Below are 23,640 nucleotides of genomic sequence, written 5' to 3'. Positions count from 1 at the left end.
ATTATTTCTTCCCTCTCGGTAAATTCTGATCTAGGTTCTACACAGAAAAAAATTTCACGACCATATTTCCAATTAAAATTTTAATTGATCTGTAAAAAATATTCAATTAACAATTTGATGGATTGAACAATTTTTCCTAATTCAAAGAAAAATCAATCACAATTAATTTTTGGATCAATTAATTTTTTTAATTTACTTTCAATTAATTTTTTAATTGATATTATCATTTCTGTGATTGAAGACATTTCAATTAAAAAATTTATTAGATCAATTAATTTCGTGATTGAATCAGAAAAAAAAATTGCTTGTGTGTATGATATATATCCAAGCGCAATTATAGTTAAACATATGTTGGTGATACGAAAACTAAAAAAAAATATGAAATTTATTGATCAAATTAATTTTTTTTAATGGAAATTTCTTCAATCTGAGAAATTATAGTACACAGAAAAAAAAAAATCACCAAAAAAAATTTCACGACCATATTTCCAATTAAAATTTTAATTGATCTGTAAAAAATATTAAATTAACAATTTAATGGATTGAACAATTTTTTCTAATTGAAAGAACACAATCACAATTCTAATTCTAATTGAAAGAAAAATCAATCACAATTAATTTTTGGATCAATTAATTTTTTAATTGACTTTCAATTAATTTTTTAATTTACTCTCAATTAATTTTTTAATTGATACTATCATTTCTGTGATTGAAGACATTTCAATTCACAAAATTTATTAGATCAATTAATTTCGTGATTGAATCAGAAAAAAAAATTGCTTATGTGTATGATAAATATCCAAGCGGAATTATAGTTAAAATTATGTTGTTGATAGGAAAACTAAAAACAATGAAATTTATTCATCCAAATAATTTTTTTAATTGAAATTTCTTCAATCTGAGAAATTATAGTACACAGAAAAAAAAATCATCGAAAAATATTTCCTATTAAAGTTTTAATTGAATTTTTAAATATTTAATAGATTCAACAATTTTTTTTTTTACTTAAAACAAAAATCAATAACAAAAATTAGTAATATGAATTAATTTGTTAATTGGATCAATTAATTTTTTAATTGATTTTGGTGATTGATACCATCATTTCTGGTCAATCACAATTAATTTTTGGATCAATTAGTTTTTTAATTTACTTTCAATTAATTTTTTAATTTACTTTCAATTAATTTTTTAATTGATATTATCATTTCTGTGATTGAAGACATTTCAATTCACAAAATTTATTACATCAATTAATTTCGTGATTGAATCAGAAAAAAATTGCTTATGTGTATTATAAATATCCAAGCGGAATTATAGTTAAGATTATGTTGGTGATAGGAAACCAAAACAAAAAAATTTTTTGTCAGTTATGAAATTTATTCATCCAAATAATTTTTTTAATTGAAATTTCTTCAATCTGAGAAATTATAGTACACAGAAAAAAAAAATTCATCAAAAAATATTTCCTATTAAAGTTTTAATTGAATTATTAAATATTTAATAGATTCAAAAATTTTTTTTTACTTAAAATAAAAATCAATAACAAAAATTAATAATATGAATTAATTTGTTAATTGGATCAATTAATTTTTTAATTGATTTTGGTGATTGATACCATCATTTCTGATCAATCAAAATTAATTTTTGGATGAATTAATTTTTTAATTTACTTTCAATTAATTTTTTAATTGATATTATAATTTCTGTGACTGAAGACATTTGAATTAAAAAATTTATTGGATCAATTAATTTCGTGATTGAATCAGAAAAAAAATTGCTTATGTGTATGATAAATATCCAAGCGGAATTATAGTTAAAATTATGTTGTTGATAGGAAAACTAAAAAAAATGAAATTTATTTATCCAAATAATTTTTTTAATTGAAATTTCTTCAATCTGAGAAATTATAGTACACAGGAAAAAAAATTTCACCAAAAAATATTTCCTATTAAAGTTTTAATTGAATTTTTAAATATTTAATTGATTCAACAATTTTTTTTTACTTAAAACAAAAATCAATAACAAAAATTAATAATATGAATTAATTTGTTAATTGGATCAATTAATTTTTTAATTGACTTTGGTGATTGAGACCATCATTTCTGATCAATCACAATTAATTTTTGGATCAATTAGTTTTTTAATTTACTTTCAATTAATTTTTTAATTTACTTTCAATTAATTGTTTAATTGATATTATCATTTCTGTGATTGAAGACATTTCAATTCACAAAATTTATTACATCAATTAATTTCGTGATTGAATCAGAAAAAAATTGCTTATGTGTATGATAAATATCCAAGCGGAATTATAGTTAAAATTATGTTGGTGATAGGAAACCAAAACAAAAAAAATTTTTTGTCAGTTATGAAATTTATTCATCCAAATAATTTTTTTAATTGAAATTTCTTCAATCTGAGAAATTATAGTACACAGAAAAAAAATTCATCAAAAAATATTTCCTATTAAAGTTTTAATTGAATTTTTAAATATTTAATAGATTCAACAATTTTTTTTTACTTAAAATAAAAATCAATAACAAAAATTAATAATATGAATTAATTTGTTAATTGGATCAATTAATTTTTTAATTGATTTTGGTGATTGATACCATCATTTCTGATCAATCAAAATTAATTTTTGGATGAATTAATTTTTTTTAATCAAACTCGGAAGTGTAAGACAGTTAAAAAATGATGGATTGTTTTTGTTTTTTTTTTTTCAAAATTCTTAATTCTTAAGACAGTTAAAAAAATTATGGATTGTTTTTTTTTTTCAAAATTCTGTCTACGCCAGAATTCGGCTCGAAGGACCAAATGAAAAATTAAATTTTTTTCAAACTATAAATTTTTGAATCAAATTAAAAAAGATTAAAAATAGTTATAGAAAGTGATTGAAATATAGTATAGCGATTAAAAATAGTTTCGTGTTTAATTAAAAAATTAATTGAATTTTGCAATCAACATCAATTAAAAAATTTATTGAAATTTGCTAATGAAATCAATTAATTTTTTAATCAAGTATTTTTTGTTTTTGATTCTCAATTAAAACTGCGATTCATACTATCATTTTCGCCATTGAAGACATTTGAATTAAAAAATTTAAATATATGTAGCAATTAAAAATAGTTTCGTGTTTAATTAAAAAATTAATTGAATTTTCCAATCAATATCAATTAAAAAATTTATTGAAATTTCCTAATAAAATCAATTAATTTTTTAATCAAGTATTTTTTTATTTTTGATTCTCAATTAAAACTGCGATTCATACTATCATTTTCGCGATTAAAGAGATTTGAATTAAAAAATTGACATATATGTAGCGGTTAAAAATAGTTTCGTGTTTAATTAAAAAATTAATTGAATTTTCCAATCAATATCAATTAAAAAATTTATTGAAATTTCCTAATAAAATCAATTAATTTTTTAATCAAGTATTTTTTGTTTTTGATTCTCAATTAAAACTGCGATTCATACTATCATTTTCGCCATTGAAGACATTTGAATTAAAAAATTTAAATATATGTAGCGATTAAAAATAGTTTCGTGTTTAATTAAAAAATTAATTGAATTTTCCAATCAATATCAATAAAAAAATTTATTGAAATTTGCTAATGAAATCAATTAATTTTTTAATCAATTATTTTTTTTATTCTCAATTAAAACTGTGATTCATACTATCATTTTCGCGATTGAATATATGATATATATATCCAAGCGCAATTATAGTTAAACTTATGTTGGTGATACGAAGATATTTCAATTAAAAAAATTAAATATAGTATAGCGATTAAAAATAGTTTCGTGTTTAATTAAAAAATTAATTGAATTTTGCAATCAACATCAATTAAAAAGTTTATTGAAATTTGCTAATGAAATCAATTAATTTTTTAATCAAGTATTTTTTGTTTTTGATTCTTTGAATTAAAACTGTGATGCATACTATTATTTTCGCGATTGAAGACATTTCAATTAAAAAAATTTCCTGTGTAGCCACATCTAAGAGGTTTCAATGTATCTTATCATTTGATTGTTTGGAAAAATAATCCAAGAATTTTTTTAAGCTCCTTAGAGAGCTCACGCTCTTCTTCACCCATAACCTCAATTACTACAAATATCCAAGGATTGTAAATATTTTTGTTTTATCTATAAAACAATTACCGACCAGAATTTAGAGATGGATACTTAAACAATGTCTACAAAGCTATTAAAAAGAATATACAAGGTTAGAAAGAAGATATCTCTTCTTATTCCTGCAAATCAAAAAATATTCGATATCAAAAAAAAAAAAAAAATTCGAGCTTATTGTAATAAAAGGATTTGAAAGGAAAAAATATTGATTTAATACGACCACCTTTGTAGTTTGATCTACTCAACTCCTGTCGTATTTTGTTGGATTTGATTAGTTGATTTTTTTGTGTTTTTTTTTAGTTTTCTCCTATTTTTAGGTAGGGGGGATTTTGAAAGGCCTTGCGTTCTTATTACTTGTTTTGTTGTTTTTTTTTTTGCCTAAGCAAAAGAAGATCTTGGAGATCTTCATTTTACAGGCTTGTCCATAGACCTTCCATGGTTTAAAACATACTTAAAGAGTTTTGAATTTATTTACTTGGTTTTTTTTTAATGCATAATAATGTGTGATTTAATTTAATTTAATTTGATAATGATTTGTTTACAATTTCTTTATTATTATTATTTTAGTTTGCTGTATGTTTTTGTTGTGTTTTATAGTTTTCTGGTATCATTATTATTTTTGAAATAATAATTATCAAAAAGGATTTTTTTTTTAATTTTAATTTGTTGTATTTTTTATTTATGTTTGTGTGGATAACGTGCTTGAGATTTTATCTAAATACAGTTTAGTTAGTTTTGGTTGGTTTTTGTCTTTAAATATATTTATGTTCTTCCATCTTGTTTTTCTGTGTGTGTATATATATATATATATATATAGAATTATACATGTACAATATTTACATCATAAATGCTTCGATATTTTGTTCTTGGTTTCTATGAGAAAACCGCACCGCACCGCACCGCCACCACCATCAACATCATCATAGTAATAATGGATCCTTCTTCACACAGCATATTCGATTAGACCTTAAGCGAATAATGGTTATTAAATATTCACATTATATTTTAATGAATAATCATCGTAGGCTGTAAATAATCCATACAGAGTTGTTGTTGGTTTGGAATATTTTTTGGTTTTCTCTCTCTCTCTCTCTCTATTTTTGTGGAGGGGGTTTTCCATATCAGGCATTTTGTTTTTTTTTTTTTTGTTTTTTTTACTTTTGCCACTAACTCTGACTACAAGAGAAATTCATAATATTCTGCTTCTTCTTCTTTTTCTGCGTATTCTTCTTCTTCTTCTTTTGCTTCTTGGTTTTCTGTACATTTGTTTTACACCTAACGGTTTTAACTATATTCTTGGTATAGGAAGTCATTTCCGGTCAAGTGTTTTTTTTGTTTGTTTTTGTTTTTGTAATTCTTTGTTGTCGTCATTCACCACCGCACTTAGTGGTATTGGTGGCTGCTGCTGCTGCTGCTGGAATAGATTTCACTAATACTCTGGACTGGAATCAAGTAATCTTTTTTCAGGCGTTAAATCTCCTTTTCGTAATATCCTACTTGCCGCACTATTACACTCATTATGATGATGATGATGCTGATGCTGATGGGGATAATGGTGTCCTCCCATATCGGTGGCCGCCGATTTCTCCGTATTGCCGCCCGTATTTGCTGGCATGCCATTGCCATTACTTAAAGCCATAATATTACTACCATTACTGCCGACCGACGTTATGGGAAACATACTTGACGTTGAGCCGATCTGTTGACATCTACAACCCCTTCGGGCAAAACGGCCATAGCATTTCTCGCATGCGGATACACAGGCTCGCATGGGCCAATAACACCAAAGGCAGGGTAGTACTATGGACAAGGCACCCAACCAGCCCCAACGCTGTGTTCGTTTATATGGACCACACGAGCAGGGATTATCAACGCAGGGTGTACCCGAACCATCATCGCAATCGAGGTCATTGTCCCGGGCACAGTGATAGAAGAGAGCCTTGGCACAACATAGGCAAGAGGCATAGTCTATGATGGATTCGGCACTGCAAAGACAGGTTTTGTTGCATACCCAGGTCTGCGGTAGGGGACGTGGACTCTGGCATTGTTCACAGCGACAACGATCGCAACGTGGGCAAGTTATTGGATTCAGCGATGATGGGGCATCACTGCTGCCAATGACAATGGGCGTCGTCAGGGGACTGGCCCCATTGACCGCCGATATCATGCCCTGCGATGTGGGTATACCAGTAGCTATATTATGGATATCAAGCAATTCATCGAGTGCAGGTAATTCCTTAGCAAATTTACAGGAATTGACATTGTTAGACAAGGCGGGTTGTTTGGTAATTGGCTGGATTAGCCCAGACGAGGCAAATCCCCGGGGATCCGTTGGCGATGACAATTTACCCGTCACCGGCATAGGCGGCGTACCCTTGCTGACCTGATGGTGGAGTTGGTGGTGGTGGTGTTGTGAATGTAATATGCCATCCGTGCCATCGACCCCGCCGCCCAGTGTTGTTGTATTCGCCGATCCAGCAGCTGATCCAACTCGTTGGGTGTTGTGGTGTTGATGGACTTGGTGCAATTGGTGATTTTGTGTTTGCTGCAGTTGGCGTAATTCGCGTTGCGGCAGCAACAGCAGGTGATGCGTTGTAGTTTGGCCATTGTCATGCTCACCAGCCGGATGTTGGATACGCGTTGCATTCTGCAGCTGTTGCGCCGTACGCAACGGTGTGTCCACATACTCATTGCCGAGCCGTTCGGACTCGGGTCTCGGTTGCGCCAGTGTGACGGTGGATGCTTGCACCAGCTCCGGATTATGGAAATGATTAAGGAAACTGTTATTATTATTATTGTTGTTGTTGTTGTTTGCGTGGTTACCACTGATTGTGAGTAGTGGTACTGCAGCTGCTGGCGTTGCTGGAGGCGGCCTACGTCTTGTAAAACTATTCGCAACTGTTATGGCGTTCGTCGAAGCCACTGAAGAGCCCACTGACGTCGTCGATGTTGATGAGGAGGTTGTGCTAATTTGACTACCGTTGCGACTTAAATTGCCCGGCCGTTGGGGTAGGAAGGTTAAATGATGGATTTGATAATCGTCTGCTAGGCCTCCACCAGGTTGCTGTGTGATTACATCAATGTTGCCAATGTGATTGTTGTTGCAACTGACACGATTGTAACGAATGTTATTGCCAACCACTACCAAGCCACTACCAGAGGAAATGGGCGGCGTTGCCGTTGACAATGGGGCACAGGAAATGGATGATGATGACGATAATGAAGATATGGGATTTATAGCAATTGACGCCGGCGCCGCTGTGTTCGTCGTCGTTGCCAATGTAGTCGATATAGTTGACAACGTTTGGTTAATACTAATTTGATGTAGTTGTTGTTGTTGTGCTTGATTCAAGTTATTATTTCCACTTAAATCCGTTTGATTTGTACATTGAGGTGTATTGATAACTTCCGTTGCTTTCCCTGTCACTTCTGTTGAGGATGATGTTAAGGATGCTTTTGCCGTTGCCGTTTGATTCACTGATCCCACTACTGTTGTTGCTGATGCTGATGCTGCTGCTGCTGTTGCTGTTGATCTACTATTATTCATCATCTCTGGCTCGGGAGCTCGGGGACGATGGATTTTTGGTAATAATTTAGGGGGCCGAGGAGGCGCCAAGGGATCGCCGCCATTTCTGCGATCCATGTAGCGTTAAACTTCTCTGTATTCTAACCTCAATCCCCTCGATATTTTTTCTGGGGACCATCAGTTTCCTTCATCCTATCTGCAGTCAATAACTGCTGAATTTTTCGCTTCGATGATGTGATCAAATCTGGAGATTTTTAAAACTTTATTTCTCTCTCGCTCTCTTTCTAGTTCTCTGTGATGGAAATCCTCCCCTTTGGATTGTAGAACTATTGCTGTATTCTTCAAAATCGTTTGCTTTCTGTAAGAAAAAAAGAAATAAAGGATCACAAATTAGTTTTCTATTTTAGTGAGTAACGTCTTAATTATTATTTTTAAGGATCTTAAGAATTAAAAAGAAAAATTAAATTGTGGTTTAGGTTTAATTCAGCAGTTGCAACGGTAGCATAATCGGCAATGACGTTGACTGTTTAATCGCAGCTTTGCACTTTGGTCTTTTTCGCTCATGGTGAAATAAGACAGACAGTGTCACATCTACACCCAGAGAAAGAATATCATCAGAGTTGACACAATGATTTTTTATTTTGGACCAACATATCATTTAAAAGTTAAAATTTTTCCAAAATTTTACTTCGATAGAACATTTTGTCAACATTTTATTTCTATAGAAAAATTTGTCACAATTTTATTTCTATAGAAATTTTTGTCAAAATTTTATTTCTATAGAAACTTTTGTCAAAATTTCATTTCAGTAGAAAATTTTATTAAAATTTTATTTCTATAGAAAATTTTGTCAACATTTTATTTCTATAGAAAATTTTGTCAAAATTTCATATTTTTAAGAAATTTTGTCAAAATATTATTTCTATAGAAAATTTTATCAAAATTTTATTAAAATTTTAGCTCATTACAAAATTTTGTAAAACTTTCATACACAGAAAAAAATATCACCAAAATATTTCCAATTAAAAAGTTAATTGAAGTTGAAAATGTTTTCAATTAATAAATTAATTGATACAATTAACTTTTTAATCATGATAGAAACATTAAGTTAATTAAGCCAGTGATTGAAAATTTTAAAATTTTTAATTAAAAAATTAATTGATACAATTAACTTTTTAATCAAATTCGGAAGACTTATTCAGTAAAAAAAAATGCTGATTTTTTTTATTTTTAATTAAAAATGTATTTCAAACAATGATTTGTTAATCCAAATAAAAACTCTAAGTCAATTCAGAAAGTAATTAAAAATAGTTACCTTTTTCAATTAATAAATTAATTGAGTTTTGCAATCAACATCAATTAAATTTTTAATTGAATCAATTAAAAAATTAATTGAAATTTGCTGAAAAAATCAATTAATTCTTTAATCAAGAATTGTTTCTATGCCCAATTAAAACTGTGATTGATACTATCATTTTCGTGATTGAAGACATTTCAATTAAAAAATTAATTGGATCAATTAATTTGGTGATTGAATCAGAAAATTTTTTTTTTGTGTGTAACTGTAGAAAATTTTATTAAAATTTTAGGTCATTAGAAAATTTAGTCAAAATTTCATATATTTAGAAAATTTTGTCAAAATTTCATATCTTTAGGACATTTTGTCAAAATTTTATTTCTATAGAAAATTTTATTAAAATTTTAGATCATTAAAAAATTTTATTAAAATTTTAGTTCATTAGAAAATTTTTGCCAAAATTTCATATCTTTAGGAAATTTTTTCAAAATTTTATTTCATAATTTTGTAAATTTTAAAATTTTTGAAAAATTTAGTTCATTAGAAAATTTTATCAAAATTTCATATCTGTAGAAAATTTTATTAAAATTTTAGTTCATTAGAAAATTTTGTCAAAATTTCATATCTTTAGGAAATTTTGTCAAAATTTTATTTCTGTAGCAAAAACAGTTTTTTTTTGTACAAGATATTCTTCCTACACAAAATTTTTACATAATTTTGTAAATTTTTAATTTTTTTTTAAATTTTAGTTCATTAGAAAATTTTATCAAAATTTCATTTCTGTAGAAAATTTTATTAAAATTTTAGTTCATTAGAAAATGTTGTCAAAATTTCATATCTTTAGGAAATTTTGTCAAAATTTTATTTCTATAGAAAGAAAGTTTTTCACAAAATATTCTTCCTACACAAAATTTTTACATAATTTTTGTAAATTTTAAAATTTTAGTACATTAGAAAATTTTGTTAAAATTTCATTTTTGTAGAAAATTTTATTAAAATTTTAGTTCATTAGAAAATTTTGTCAAAAGTTCATATCTTTAAGAAATTTTGTCAAAATTTTATTTCAATAGAAAATTTTATTAAAATTTTAGTTCATTACAAAATTTTGTAAAAATTTCATTACTGTAGAAAGTTTTATTAAAATTTTAGTTCATTAGAAAATTCAGTCAAAATTTCATATCGTTAGGAAATTTTGGCAAAAGTTTCATATCTATAGAAAATTTTGTCAAAAAATTTTGTCAAAAAATAGATCATTAGTTCATTAGAAAATTTTGTCAATATTTCATTTCTGTAGGAAATTTTATTAAAATTTTAGTTCATTAGAAATTTTTTTCAAAATTTCATTTCTGTAAAATTTTATTTCATTATTTTGTAAATTTTAAAATTTTTGAAAAATTTAGTTCATTAGAAAATTTTATCAAAATTTCATATCTGTAGAAAATTTTATTAACATTTAGTTCATTAGAAAATTTTGTTAAAATTTCATTTTTGGAGAAAATTTTATTAAAATTTTAGTTCATTAGAAAATTTTGTCAAAATTTCATATCTTTAAGAAATTTTGTCAAAATTTTATTTCTATAGAAAATTTTATTAAAATTTTAGTTCATTACAAAATTTTGTAAAAATTTCATTTCTGTAGAAAATTTTATTAAAATTTTAGTTCATTAGAAAATTTTGACTAAATTTCATATCTTTAGGAAATTTTGGCAAAATTTTCATATCTATAGAACATTTTGTCAAAATGTTATTTCTATAGATCATTAGTTCATTAGAAAATTTTGTCAATATTTCATTTCTGTAGGAAATTTTATTAAAATTTTAGTTCATTAGAAATTTTTTTCAAAATTTCATTTCTGTAGAAATTTTTATTAAAATTTTAGTTCATCATTTTGTCAAAATTTTATTTCTATAGAAAAAATTTTTTTACAAAATATTCTTCCTATACAAAATTTTGGCAAAATTTTGTTTCTATAGACAAGTTTTTTACAAAATATTCTTCATATACAAAATTTTGACAAAATTTTATTTCTATAGAAAATTTTGTCAAAATTTTAGTTCCATTGAATTTTTTTTTTACAAAATATTCTTCCTATATAAAATTTTTGCATAATTTTGTAAATTTTAAAATTTTAGTTCATTAGAATATTTTATCAAAATTTCATTTCTATAGAAAATTTTATTAAAATTTTAGTTCATTGGAAATTTTTGTCAAAATTTCATTTCTGTAGAAAATTTTATTAAAATTTTAGTTCATTAGAAAATGTTGTCAAAATTTCATATCGTTGGGAAATTTTGTCAAATTTTTATTTCTATTTCTACATTTTTTTTACAAAATATTCTTCCTATACAAAATTGTTGCATAATTTTGTATCTCTATAAAATGTTTTAAAGTTTTTTTATCTACAAAATTTTGGCAAAATTTTATTTCTATAGAAAATATTGTTAAAATTTTATTTCTATAGAAATTTTTGTCAAAAATGTATTTCTATAGAAAATTGTCAAATTGTTAAAGTTTTATTTCGACAGAAATTTTTGACAAAATTTTATTTCTACAGAAATTTTGTCAAAATTTTTTATTGATATAAAATTTTGAAAAAATTTCCGATTTGACGAAAATGGACCAAAATCAACCAATCCGACAATCGGACCAAATTTAAAAATTAATAATTTTTTGACCCAATTTTGGTCCTATCGGACCAAAACGGCAACCCTAAATATGATCACTTCCTAAAGCAAAATGTTATTTTTGGACGGTGAACATGTAACATATTTTCTAGGACATTCATTATAATATCCGATTTCGACAACCATTTCATGTTTGGCGGGAAATAAACATTTCTGTTTAAAAATTGGATTAAATAGATTTTGCTCTAGGTGGTGATCACTTTCCTTATCTGTGTATACAAAATAAAACACATCAATGGAACTATTTATAATATTATTTAATTTCAATTAAATTTATTTCAAAATGGGACTAAAACAATCCCAGTATAACCTCACACACATTTTTTTTCGGAATCAATCACAACATTAATTGATCCAATTAATTTTTTAATTAAAATGAAAATGATAATATCAATCATTAAAATTAAAAAATTAATTGATTTCATTAGCAAATTTCAATGAATTCAATTAAAAATTGGAAAACTCAATTAGTTTTTTCATTTAAAATATTTTGAATTACTTTCTTAACTGACTTACGGCCATTTTCATGTAGCACCGTTAGGCTTTAACTCCCAGTTAACAGAAAGTAAATTGCAAATATCTTCTCTCGGGTTAACAATAACTGAAAATTTTTCGGCAGTTAAGTTCCTAACAGGCATATGGAATATATAGGCAATATGGCAGCTGTGTCCATAATACGGTTTAAAAGTTCGTTAGTTAACGTAGCACTAACGGAGCTTCATGCAAATGGGGGTTAGTGTTTTTAGTTTGATTAAAAAATTGATTGTTTGAAATAAATTTTTAGTTAAAAATTAAAAAATTTCCATCACTTTTTTTAATGACTTAGTCTTCCGACTTTGATTAAAAATTTCATTGTATTAATGAAGTTTTTATTTAAAAATTTCAATCATTGACTTAATTAACTTAGTTTTTCCAATTGTATCAATTAACTTATTATTTGATTTTTTTTTTTTCAATTTTTTTTCAATCAATCAACATGTCATCGAAGAATGATCCATACGTTTAAAATATTTTTTGTTTTCAATTACGAAATTAATTTGAGCCAATTCATTTTTCTATTGAAATTTTTTCTTCTGATCTAATTAAAAAAAAATAATTTATACAATTATTTTTTGTGTTTGTTTTAATTAAAAAATATGTTGAATAACCTAATTTTTTATTTCATTCTTTATGTTTTTGTTTTAATTAATTTAATTTTATTCTTTAATAACCTAATTTTTTATTTTATTCTTTATGTTTTTGTTTTAATTAAATTAATTTTATTCTTTATGTTTTTTTGTGTTCGTTTTAATTAAAAAAATTGTTCAATAACCTAAATTTTTATTTTATTCTTTATGTATGATTTTTTTTATGTATTAAAAAATATGATTGCTTATTTATTTAAACTAAAATAATTTTGTAAAGTCATTCTCCGTTTAAGAAAACTTCGAAACGAATAGATTTTATTTAGAATCCATACATTTAAAATATTTTTTGTTTTTCAATTACGAAATTAAATTGAGCCAATTAATTTTTCTATTGAAAATTTTTTTCTGATCTAATTAAAAAAAAATATACAATTATTTTTTGTGTTTGTTTTAATTAAAAAATATGTTGAATAACCTAAATTTTTATTTTATTCTTTATGTTTTTGTTTTAATTAATTTAATTTTATTCTTTAATAACCTAAATTTTTATTTTATTCTTTATGTTTTTTTTTTGTGTTTTTATTTTATTCTTTATGTATAATGATTTTTTTATGTATTAAAAAAGGTGATTGCTTATTTATTTAAACTAAAATAATTTTGTAAAGTCATTCTCCGTTTAAGAAAACTTCGAAACGAATAGACTTTATTTAGAATTCAAATATTTACTTCTTGTCGTGTATACTGGCGATATCATCTATATGAAGAAAATTTAAGTTAATGGCGTTATGCCATAAAAACTATTCAAAGGTGAGATAGACACGTGCAAAGAAACTTACTTTAAAAGACAGAAATGATATTTACGATATCACCAGCTGAGATTTGCTTGGATTTCTTTAAAATCAGTGGCGCCAGTGTTTTTTTTTTGGTTTTAAGTTTCATTGGCTTATTCACAGATTGTCTTTCATAGCTCATGGGGATCTATGATTACTTGGTCCACAATAAACAAAAACAAAGATATAACTAATATAAATAATTATTAATTATTAAAATTCCCCACAAAAACAAAAAAAAAAAAAAACAAAAAGAAGCACAAAAGTAATAACCACGAACCTCACTGCCAAGTTATTCGATTCGATCTTCAATAGTTTTATTTAATAATTTGCATATTTTTATGTATATATCTTTCAGTTTTTTTCTCGCATTTTAAATCATCTGTTAATTTATGCATAAATAAAAATACAAAAAAAAAATAATTTACAAATTTCTGACGCCAGTTGTATTTCCCTAGGGGTCTATCCCAAATTACTAAATAGACACTATACAACCTGATGAACTGATTTCTTCTGCAAAGATATCACCTTTCAATTCAAGATGAAAAAAAACCGGCAATACCCAAAATAAAATAAATAAATTCTGTGTTAACAATTCCTTACTGTTCAGATTATGTATTTGAAAAAATCTGGTTTGTTTAAAATTGTCGAAATATTCGAACGTAGTGATTTTTTATTAATGAAAAATATTCTTGAACATTTGTTGCGATTCTTGACAAATTCTCAATGAATGAAATTCTCAATTAACGCTTGATGCACAGTAAAAAATCTCAACTGAGTAAAAATCTAAACATTTGTATAATAAAGAATGATCACTTGTATAATAAATCTGGTCTGCTTCCTAACTATTATAGAAATAGACTCAAAATTTAAGTCGGCTAATGCACTAGGGTGGAACACAATGTCAGTAAAAAAAATATGGGAAACATTTAAGTCTGAAGCAATTTTAAGGAAACTTCGCAAAAGTTTATTTATGATTTATCGCCGGATATATATGTATTAGAAGTTTAGAAAAATTAGAGTCATTGTTACAACTTTTCGACTAAGCAGTGGCGATTTTACAAGGAAAATGTTGGTATTTTGGCAATTTTTGTCGAAATCGGAAAAACATATATATTGGAGCTATATCTAAATCTCAACCGATTTCAACCAAATTTGGCACGCATAGCTATAATTCTAATTCTACTCCCTGTGCAAAATTTCAACTAAATCGGAGCAAAAAACTGGCCTCTGTGGTCATATGAGTGTAAATCGGCCGAAAGCTATATATGGTAGCTATATCTAAATCTCAACCGATTTCAACCAAATTTGGCACGCATAGCTACTATGCTAATTCTACTCCCTGTGCAAAATTTCAATTAAATCGAAGTTAAAAATTTTCCTCTGAGGTCATATGAGTGTAAATCGGGTGAAAGCTATATATGGGAGCTATATCTAAATCTGAACCGATTTCAACCAAATTTGGCACGCCTAGCTACAATGCTAATTCTACTCTCTGTGCAAAATTTCAACTAAATCGGAGTAAAAGATTGGCAACTGTGGTCATATGGGTGTAAATCGGCCGAAAGCTATATATGGTAGCTATATCTAAATCTCAACCGATTGCAAAATTTCAACTAAATCGGAGTAAAAGATTGGCAACTGTGGTCAAATGAGTGTAAATCGGCCGAAAGCTATATATGGTAGCTATATCTAAATCTCAACCGATTTCAACCAAATTTGGCACGCATAGCTACAATGCTAATTCTACTCCCTGTGCAAAATTTCAACTAAATCGGAGCAAAAAATTGGCCTCTGTGGTCATATGAGTGTAAATCGGGCGAAAGCTATATATGGGAGCTATATCTAAATCTGAACCGATTTCAACCAAATTTGGCACGCATAGCTACAATACTAATTCTACTCCCTGTACAAAATTTCAATTAAATCGGAGTAAAAGATTGGCCACTGTGGTTATATGAGTGTAAATCGGACGAACGATATATATGGGAGCTATATCTAAATCTCAACCGATTTCAATCAAATTTGGCACACTTGACTACACTAATAATTGTACTCCTGGTGCAAAATTTCAACCAAATTGGGGTAAAACTCTGGCTTCTGGGACCGTATTAGTCTATATCGGGCGGAAGATATATATGGGAGCTCTATCTAAGTCTGAACCGATTTCAATAAAATTTGGCACACTTGACTATAGTACTAATTGTTCATCTTGTGTAAAATGTTAAGTAAATTAGGGTAAAACTCTGGCTTCTGGGGCCATATAAGTCCATATCGGGCGAAATATATATATATGGGAGCTATATCTAAATCTGAACATATTTCTTCCAAAATCAGTAGGGTTCTATTCTGAGCCAAAACACATACTTGTGCCAAATTTGAAGTCGATTGGACTAAAACTGCGACCTATTCTTTGATTAAAAAGATGTGTTCACGGACAGACGGACATAGCTATATCGACTCAGGAGCCCACCCTGAGCATTTTTGCCAAAGACACCATGTGTCTATCTCGTCTCCTTCAGGGTGTTGCAAACATATGCACTAACTTATAATACGCTGTTCCACAATGTGGCGCAGGGTATAAAAATGTTTAATTTACTTTGAAGAAAACTTGTTAGCATTAAAAGAAAACTTTGCTAGTCTAAAATGTCATTCCTCAGAAAAGAAATGTCTTCTTTCCACGATGAAAAAAAAATTGAAAAACTTCATAAAATAAACATTGTTTCCCATTATTAAACACCTCGCTTCTTTGGCTCGGAATCAATACCAAAAAAATTAAGAGAATATTTTTGAAACTGGCTAAGTTTTTTCCATGTAATCAGCGATACAAAAATCGAACATCGACGATTAGCCAAAAACAAGTGGCCAGAATCGTGTTTACAAACAAAAACGTATTTCAATCACGAAATTAATTGATCCAATTAATTTTCAATAGAAATGTCTTCAATCACAGCAATGATAGGTTAGGTTAGGTGGCAGCCCGATGTATCAGGCTCACTTAGACTATTCAGTCCATTGTGATACCACATTGGTGAACTTCTCTCTTATCACTGAGTGCTGTCCGATTCCATGTTAAGCTCAATGACAAGGGACCTCCTTTTTATAGCCGAGTCCGAACGGCGTTCCACATTGCAGTGAAACCACTTAGAGAAGCTTTAAAACCCTCAGAAATGTCACCAGCATTACTGAGGTGGGATAATCCACCGCTGAAAAACTTTTTGGTGTTCGGTCGAAGCAGGAATCGAACCCACGACCGTGTGTATGCAAGGCGGGCATGCTAACCATTGCACCACGGTGGCTCCTTATCACAGCAATGATAGTATCAAATAAAATTGAAAATCAATTAAAAACTTAATTGATATTATTAATTTTTGTGTTTGATTTTTGTTTAAATTAAAAAAAAAAATGTTGAATCAATTAAATTAAATAATTGAATATTTTTTTTTTAACTCAATTAAGATTTTAATTGGAAAATTTTTCGTGTAATTTTTTCCGTTGTAGCTACGATCCATTAATTGAACTTTTATACACCGCAAATTAAAAAAACAAAAATCAATTGTATACGAGATGGAATATTTACATTTTATTAACAATTTTTCTTTTTGTTATTATTAAAAATTTTTAGGGTAAAAAAACATCGGATAAGTTTCTTTAAATATTCTGCTTTATTTTTGCCAACCTCGAATTTAGTTAAAATGGAGGGGGTGACTTTGGGTTCATTGTAATACGATTTTCGTAGTGATATTCTGTTCAAAAACAGTTGAACTTCTCAATCGGGGACTAATATTTATTAGGTAGACACATAAACACATAGAGAATTGTAGTGGGATAATGTTACAAAAACTCCATTAATAGATCTCGTTTTATTGGATGAAATTAGCAGTAATGTAATCGAACGCCTTCCAGTACTAATTTACAGTTTTTAAATCATTTAAAACAATAGGCATATATTTATGTTAATTAACTATTTCTCAAATGTAAAATGTAATCTCTCTCTGGCTCTGTTTTGTTGGATTTTTGGAGTAATTTTGAATATTTGATATTATCATAATATACATATTATCGCGAAAACAACTAATCATGGAGTTTTCCCTCTTTTTGCAATAAAGTTTCACTGTATTGGTCGACTCTCAAATGTCAAATTGATCTCTCTTAAGTCTGGCTCTCTTTTGTTGTTTTGGAGTAAAACAACGTTTTTCAGGAGTAATTTTGGATTTGTCATATTATTAAAAATTATCCAAAACGCGAACTAATATATCATGGAGTTTTCCCCTTTTTTCAATAAAGTTTCACTGTTTTGGACAACTCTTACATCTTACATCCAAATATCGAAGATCATAAAAAATCGATACATTTCCGATAATAATTACACAGACGCACACACTCACATACACACACTTCTAATCACCTTAGTTCATTGTTATCAAACTAACGGCTGTTTGGATTATAGCAATCGGTCATTTAGGTTTGGTCAATTCTATTGCGAGGGAAATGTAGTAGGCTCTTAACATAGTTAAGTTCCATTTTATGGAATAATAAGGAAATATACAAATAGTAAACCCCCAAAAAAAAAAGAAATCGTGTTCTAGAAAATTACAAAATTTTTCTTTTTACTAATGAGTGTCTACTGAATGAGCAGAAGAGAAGAAGTGGTGTAGTAGTAGAAGCACAGCAGCAGCAGCAGTTAATGTGAACGTTGCCGTTGATGCAGGTGTTTACAAAATGTATGTATATACGTTTCAATTTAAACATTGTGCGTGAGTGTGTATACTCTTCTTCTTCATCTTTTTTTTTTTTCATAGAGATCGCTCTTTTATTTGGTGGTAATGTTGTTGTTGTTGTTCTTATTGTTGTTTTTCATGTTTTGTTTTTCTTGATTTCGTATGAATGTATATATGTATAGGAGTATGTATGCATGCTCCAACCATAGATATTTTAGATACAATGGCTCCTATAATAGATGATGTTTTAGATGTGAGAGGTACAATTATGGATGTGTGTGTGTGTTTGTGTGTACAAAACCTACATATATATGGGGTATGGATAGACGACGACTTACGTTCACATTAAGTATATGATGATGGGGGGGCGGGGGGTACACTCTGTAGGTTGTTGTTTTGTTGGCCGTTTTTAAATGAAATAGAAATGCTCTTGAGATACTTGCCATTCATTCAACGTGTGTGTATGATGTATGTCTGCATTTAAGTGTATCTGCTTGGGTGTTTGTACGATATATGATGGGTATAGATGTTTGTGTGCGTATATGAATGAGTATACAACTTTTTTTTTATTTGATTTTGAGTGCCGGATATGACGTCAATAAGTGGGCGTATTGTGTTAATTATTTATTTCGTCTTTTTTTTGTTTTGGGTTTATTTATAATGTAGCTGGTGCTATTGTTGTTGTTGATGGTGGTGTTGGTTGGCCAGTTGGTTTTTGCTTTCATTGCCTTTGAATTTCAATCATTTTTAAATGTGATACACAACAGCAAAACCTATTTATGCTATCCTTTGTAGATAAAGCGCCCCAACCCCTTCACTTCACCTCCCCACCATCTGTCGTTGTTATTCTATCACTTATACTTATTATATGTGTACAGACCACTCAAAGTCCTGAATTGCTATTTTTTATTCCTTTTTGGAAACACCGAAAAAAAAATGATCTTGGAATATGGGATAAAAAAAATAATGAACTTTTATATTTTATTCTAATTTAGAGTTTTAATTGTCAATAATTATTCGAATCATTGCAACAATTGGACACTCTAGTATATATAGGACGTATCATTTCTATATTATATACACACACGTAAATTTTTTGTTTCCCTCTAAATACCCAGTAACAATAACCCAAAAATAAAATGATTTCCTATCAGTTCGTCTGATTTGTAGCCACATTTCTACTACTAGAAAAATCCAGTTTGTCGGCATTTGCAAATCCAGTTTTAGAAAATCGGCAACAACAAAAACAAAAATCAGAAACCCCACACACACACACACCAATAAGCACCCATTTGTTTTGCGAATAGTCTTTAATTAATGTCATAAACACACAAGCGCCGACATGGCGACAACAACAAGAACCCTGTCCTTAGTAGTATCCTCTTATCACTACAGAACGGAAGTTTAGTTAAAAAGTAAACAGACCGACACCACCGATCTACCAAAGCCGCCAATTGATGTTCTCGTGAATTAACAAGCAATAGAAGAAAAATAAGATGTTTAGTAAAAAGCAAAAAAAACACATGGTATTTATTCTTAGCACTATAACTAACTAGCTAACAGAACCACCACCCAGTCATTTGACATGAGGGTCAAGTGATGTTTGCGTTTAGTTTGTTTTTTTTTGCGCTTGTTTTTTAGTTTCTAGTTTGCTTGTCAACCATTCAACTCGTTTGTCATTCAGGAAAATTGATAATTGAAACCATTCATCCATCCGCTGCATATATGCGGCAGGCCTCTATACTTGTTGTTGAATGATCACTGTGACATTTCTAACCTTAAATTCAGCTAATATATGGAGGCTGGAGTGGCCTATGCAGTGGTTGTATAAAATTTAATAAATATTAATTTTTATAAAATATTTTAAAATAAAGAGAAATTCAAGATTTGAGTTTTATTTTATAAAAATACAGTCAGAAATGTTCGACAGACTTTACACCCAAAGAAAAAGTACTTTCCTCCAGAGCGATATTTTACACAAACTAAATTTCCCTTTCTTATAAAGTATTCTCTTTGAGAGCAATTACACCCGAATTTATGGCAAACAATTTGGCGATTGTTTCTAGATTTATTTGTTTTTAAAGACATTTTTTAGCGTCAAAAGAAATCTTCGTTTGCTCCTCCAAAAAGAAAACTTTTCTTTCAGTGTTCTTGGCGATGTTCGTATTTTTAATTTAATTTGATTACATAACATGTAATTTTATTTTGTATTATATAAACAAATTAACGGGAAATCTATTACTAGTAAATGTTTGTTTTAATTTAAGGTCTACGTTATTTAAATTATTTAAAGTTTAAATTAATTGAGCCTAATTTAATTAAAATGGTCTTATTTTTGTAATTTTATATAGTTTAATTTAATTTAAAAAAATAGTTTATTTATTTAATTTTTAATTCGATTTATTTTATTTTATTATAAATTAATTGAGTCAAATTTAATTAAAATGGTCTTATTTTTGTAATTTTATATAGTTTAATTTAATTTAAAAAAAAATAGTTTATTAATTTAATTTTTAATTCGATTTATTTGATTTCTTTATTAAATTTAATTTATTTGTTTAGTGTTTTAAGAATTAGTATTTAAATATTTTATTTTTTTTTACCTATGTTAGATCTAAAACGGGATTTTAACGTTTTTTTATACATTTAAATAAAAACGACTTTATTTCATATTATTTATTTGTCCAGTTTGTTTATTTATAAAGAAAATCTCCCGGAAAACAATATTTAATAAATCATATGATTGTATTTGACCATTAAGTATCATGGATTTCTCATGCATCCTATTAAAACATATGAACGTTTATTTATTCTTTCCAATTTCTTCTAAAAAAGACCTTCTCTCATAAAAATCGATTACTCCGTGATATGCACTACTCTCCCATGTCACCTCATTATAATAACAACAGTGAGTACTTATATCATGAGAAGTTTGGTGATTAATGTCTAATAGCTAACATACAGCGAGAGAGAGAGAGAGAGTGAGTGTAGCGAGGTGAGGTGAGCTGACACTTTAAAAATACAATAACAACAACACTAAAACCATACCAAATGTAATGAAACTGAATATTTTCTTATACAGGAGATAAAAACTAAATATTCCTCCTTAAATACAGCATAATTGTAAAATAAAACTATGTGTGTTCGTAGCTTACTATACATACTACTTTGCTTCTCTTCCTCTACAGAATAAAAACTAGAAACAAACAAAAAAAAAACATACCATTCACTAAACAACAACAATAAATAACAACATCATCTGCGACTTGATATGTTAGAGCTGTGCACGCTCTCTAGGTCTGTCTATTATGCTGTTTTGTTTTTGTGCTACCTGATGGTACACATAATGAAGAACGACAACAACAACAACAATATTATGAAGAGGGAAAACTACATTCAGACAATATCATACAATAAAACTCCATCAGATAATAGGGAATGGGGATGGTTGGATGGGGGATAGTAGTAGACGACATAAAGAATGAAAGATGGAAAACAAGAAGAATCAAAATGGACAGACAGACATAAAGACATGACTTGAGAGGAAAAGAATGAAATACTTGTCGTAGTTGCTTGTTTTTGGTTATGCGTATATGCGAGTCAGTCAGTGTGTATGTGTGTGTGTGTGTCTATCTTTAAAGAATAGCAAACTCTCTTAACAGCTGTAACCATCTATAGTGTGTGCCCCAACAAACTGCTCAGTCAGTCAGTCAGCCAGCCAGCCAGCAAGCAAGCAAGTTCAGTTCAGTCAAAGCAGACATTAGACGACAATGATTACGCTTGGTAGTGTTGGAGTAAGAAGTGTGGAATAAGTCTATGAGTATCTTTTTATGTTGTATTTTTTTAGAGGTCGATCACTTTTGTTTGCTCATTGCTTGGTCTTCTCAAATATGTTGTTGGTAAATGCTGCTGCTGCTGCTGCTACTGCTGTTCATAGCACAAATTGTTTACCTTAGCCAACTGCTGCACACATAAACATATATATATCTATTGTATGTATGTTACATACCGAGGTATAGTCTTATTTATGCCATCCAAAGACTAGGATGGGGGGGACCACATGAAAGAGAAAAAAATGAATGCGTCACATTTAGCCATCCATCTGTTCTTACACATATTCCAAAAAATTTCACTTCTAATAAAATCGTATTTCTTAGGGAAAATATAATTACCAAGATTATATTTACTTTGACCTCCATTCATACTATTATTTACATGTGCATGGCACCTCCTACTACACCTAGGTAAACTTTGTGATCAAACAAAATATTGTTTTATTAGCATGTTTTTATCCATTTATGGCGTTTGATGGATTATCGATTAGTGTTATGATCAGTGTTATCATTGCAATGAAACAGTCGAGCATTGGCAACACTAGGTTTAATAATTACCGTTAATCTATGTTAAACCATTTTAGCCGGGTAATCTATAATTATTGCTATTACTACAAACGTGGTATTGACTTAAATCGAAGAACAATGGCAACCCTGCATGTAATTATTACCATAGACCAATTAAATATAGAGACATACTTTGATAATTCACCATGGCTTTGTTTATTTGCAGAGCACAGTCATTGCACTCAATTGTGCAGTCAAGTGACTCAATTTCTTTTTGGAAAACGAGAATTACCGTACAAATCAGTCAATTTGTATTACAAAAAAAAGGTGTGGATGTATAGAATTTTATATGCTTTTACAATATTTGGTGTTTCATCAAGAAAACAAAGGAAAGAAAACAAATTAAAGCCAAATTAAAAAATCACTCAATTGCAGACGTAAAAGAGCCCTCTACGGTGTGCAGACAAACTACAGCGCTGTGAATTCACTTGAGATGTCTATACCTTCCTTGGTCTATGTTATTATCGTTAAACTATGTTTGACAATTATAACAGTTAGTGGATAGCTATAGACGTAACGTGGTGTAAAAACTGGGATTGTTAAAGAATTTTGTTTTTGCGAAAGGCTTCTTGACAAAACGAAGTGTGGTTATTTTAATTGTGATTAAAAACATTAATTAAAAAATAAAATAATTAATCATGTAAAAGAAAATATACTTTTTTAATTGTTGCTTTGGATCATTCTTTTTCAAGTTACAATAATAAAATGATAAACAAAAAATTATATCAGCTATATTGTTTTTGTTTTTTGGAACGTTTTTTGTATCCAATAGAGGATATCAAGTTTGAAAATTCTTTTCTATTTGAAAAAATAATATTTTTATTCTGCTTTACAAATTTATTGATGATATTTGCGTAAAAAAAAACTCGAAGTAAGTATGAAATTTAAAATATAGACTTTAGAAAATAGAATTTTGAATTGTC

General features: G+C 28.3%; 1 protein-coding gene across 9 annotated transcripts in view; it reads right to left on the bottom strand.

Annotated features, from left to right (window-relative positions):
• Nucleotides 1-3,981: 3,981 nt before the first annotated feature.
• The window catches only part of sty (sprouty signaling antagonist), a 70,218-nt gene continuing 50,559 nt past the window's right edge, over nucleotides 3,982-23,640 (bottom strand). For all 9 annotated transcript variants that reach the window (XM_075308527.1, XM_075308528.1, XM_075308522.1 and 6 more), the window contains one exon: nucleotides 3,982-8,015. In XM_075308527.1, the coding sequence (XP_075164642.1) occupies nucleotides 5,561-7,774 (2,214 nt within the window). In that variant the 5' untranslated portion in view covers nucleotides 7,775-8,015 and the 3' untranslated portion in view covers nucleotides 3,982-5,560. The remainder of the gene's footprint in view (nucleotides 8,016-23,640) is intronic.

This window comes from Haematobia irritans, chromosome 4 (assembly GCF_050003625.1).
Source record: "Haematobia irritans isolate KBUSLIRL chromosome 4, ASM5000362v1, whole genome shotgun sequence".
In the NCBI taxonomy this organism is placed as follows: domain Eukaryota; kingdom Metazoa; phylum Arthropoda; class Insecta; order Diptera; family Muscidae; genus Haematobia; species Haematobia irritans.
Note: the sequence above shows the minus strand (reverse complement) of the source record. Positions and strands in the feature narration are given on the sequence as shown.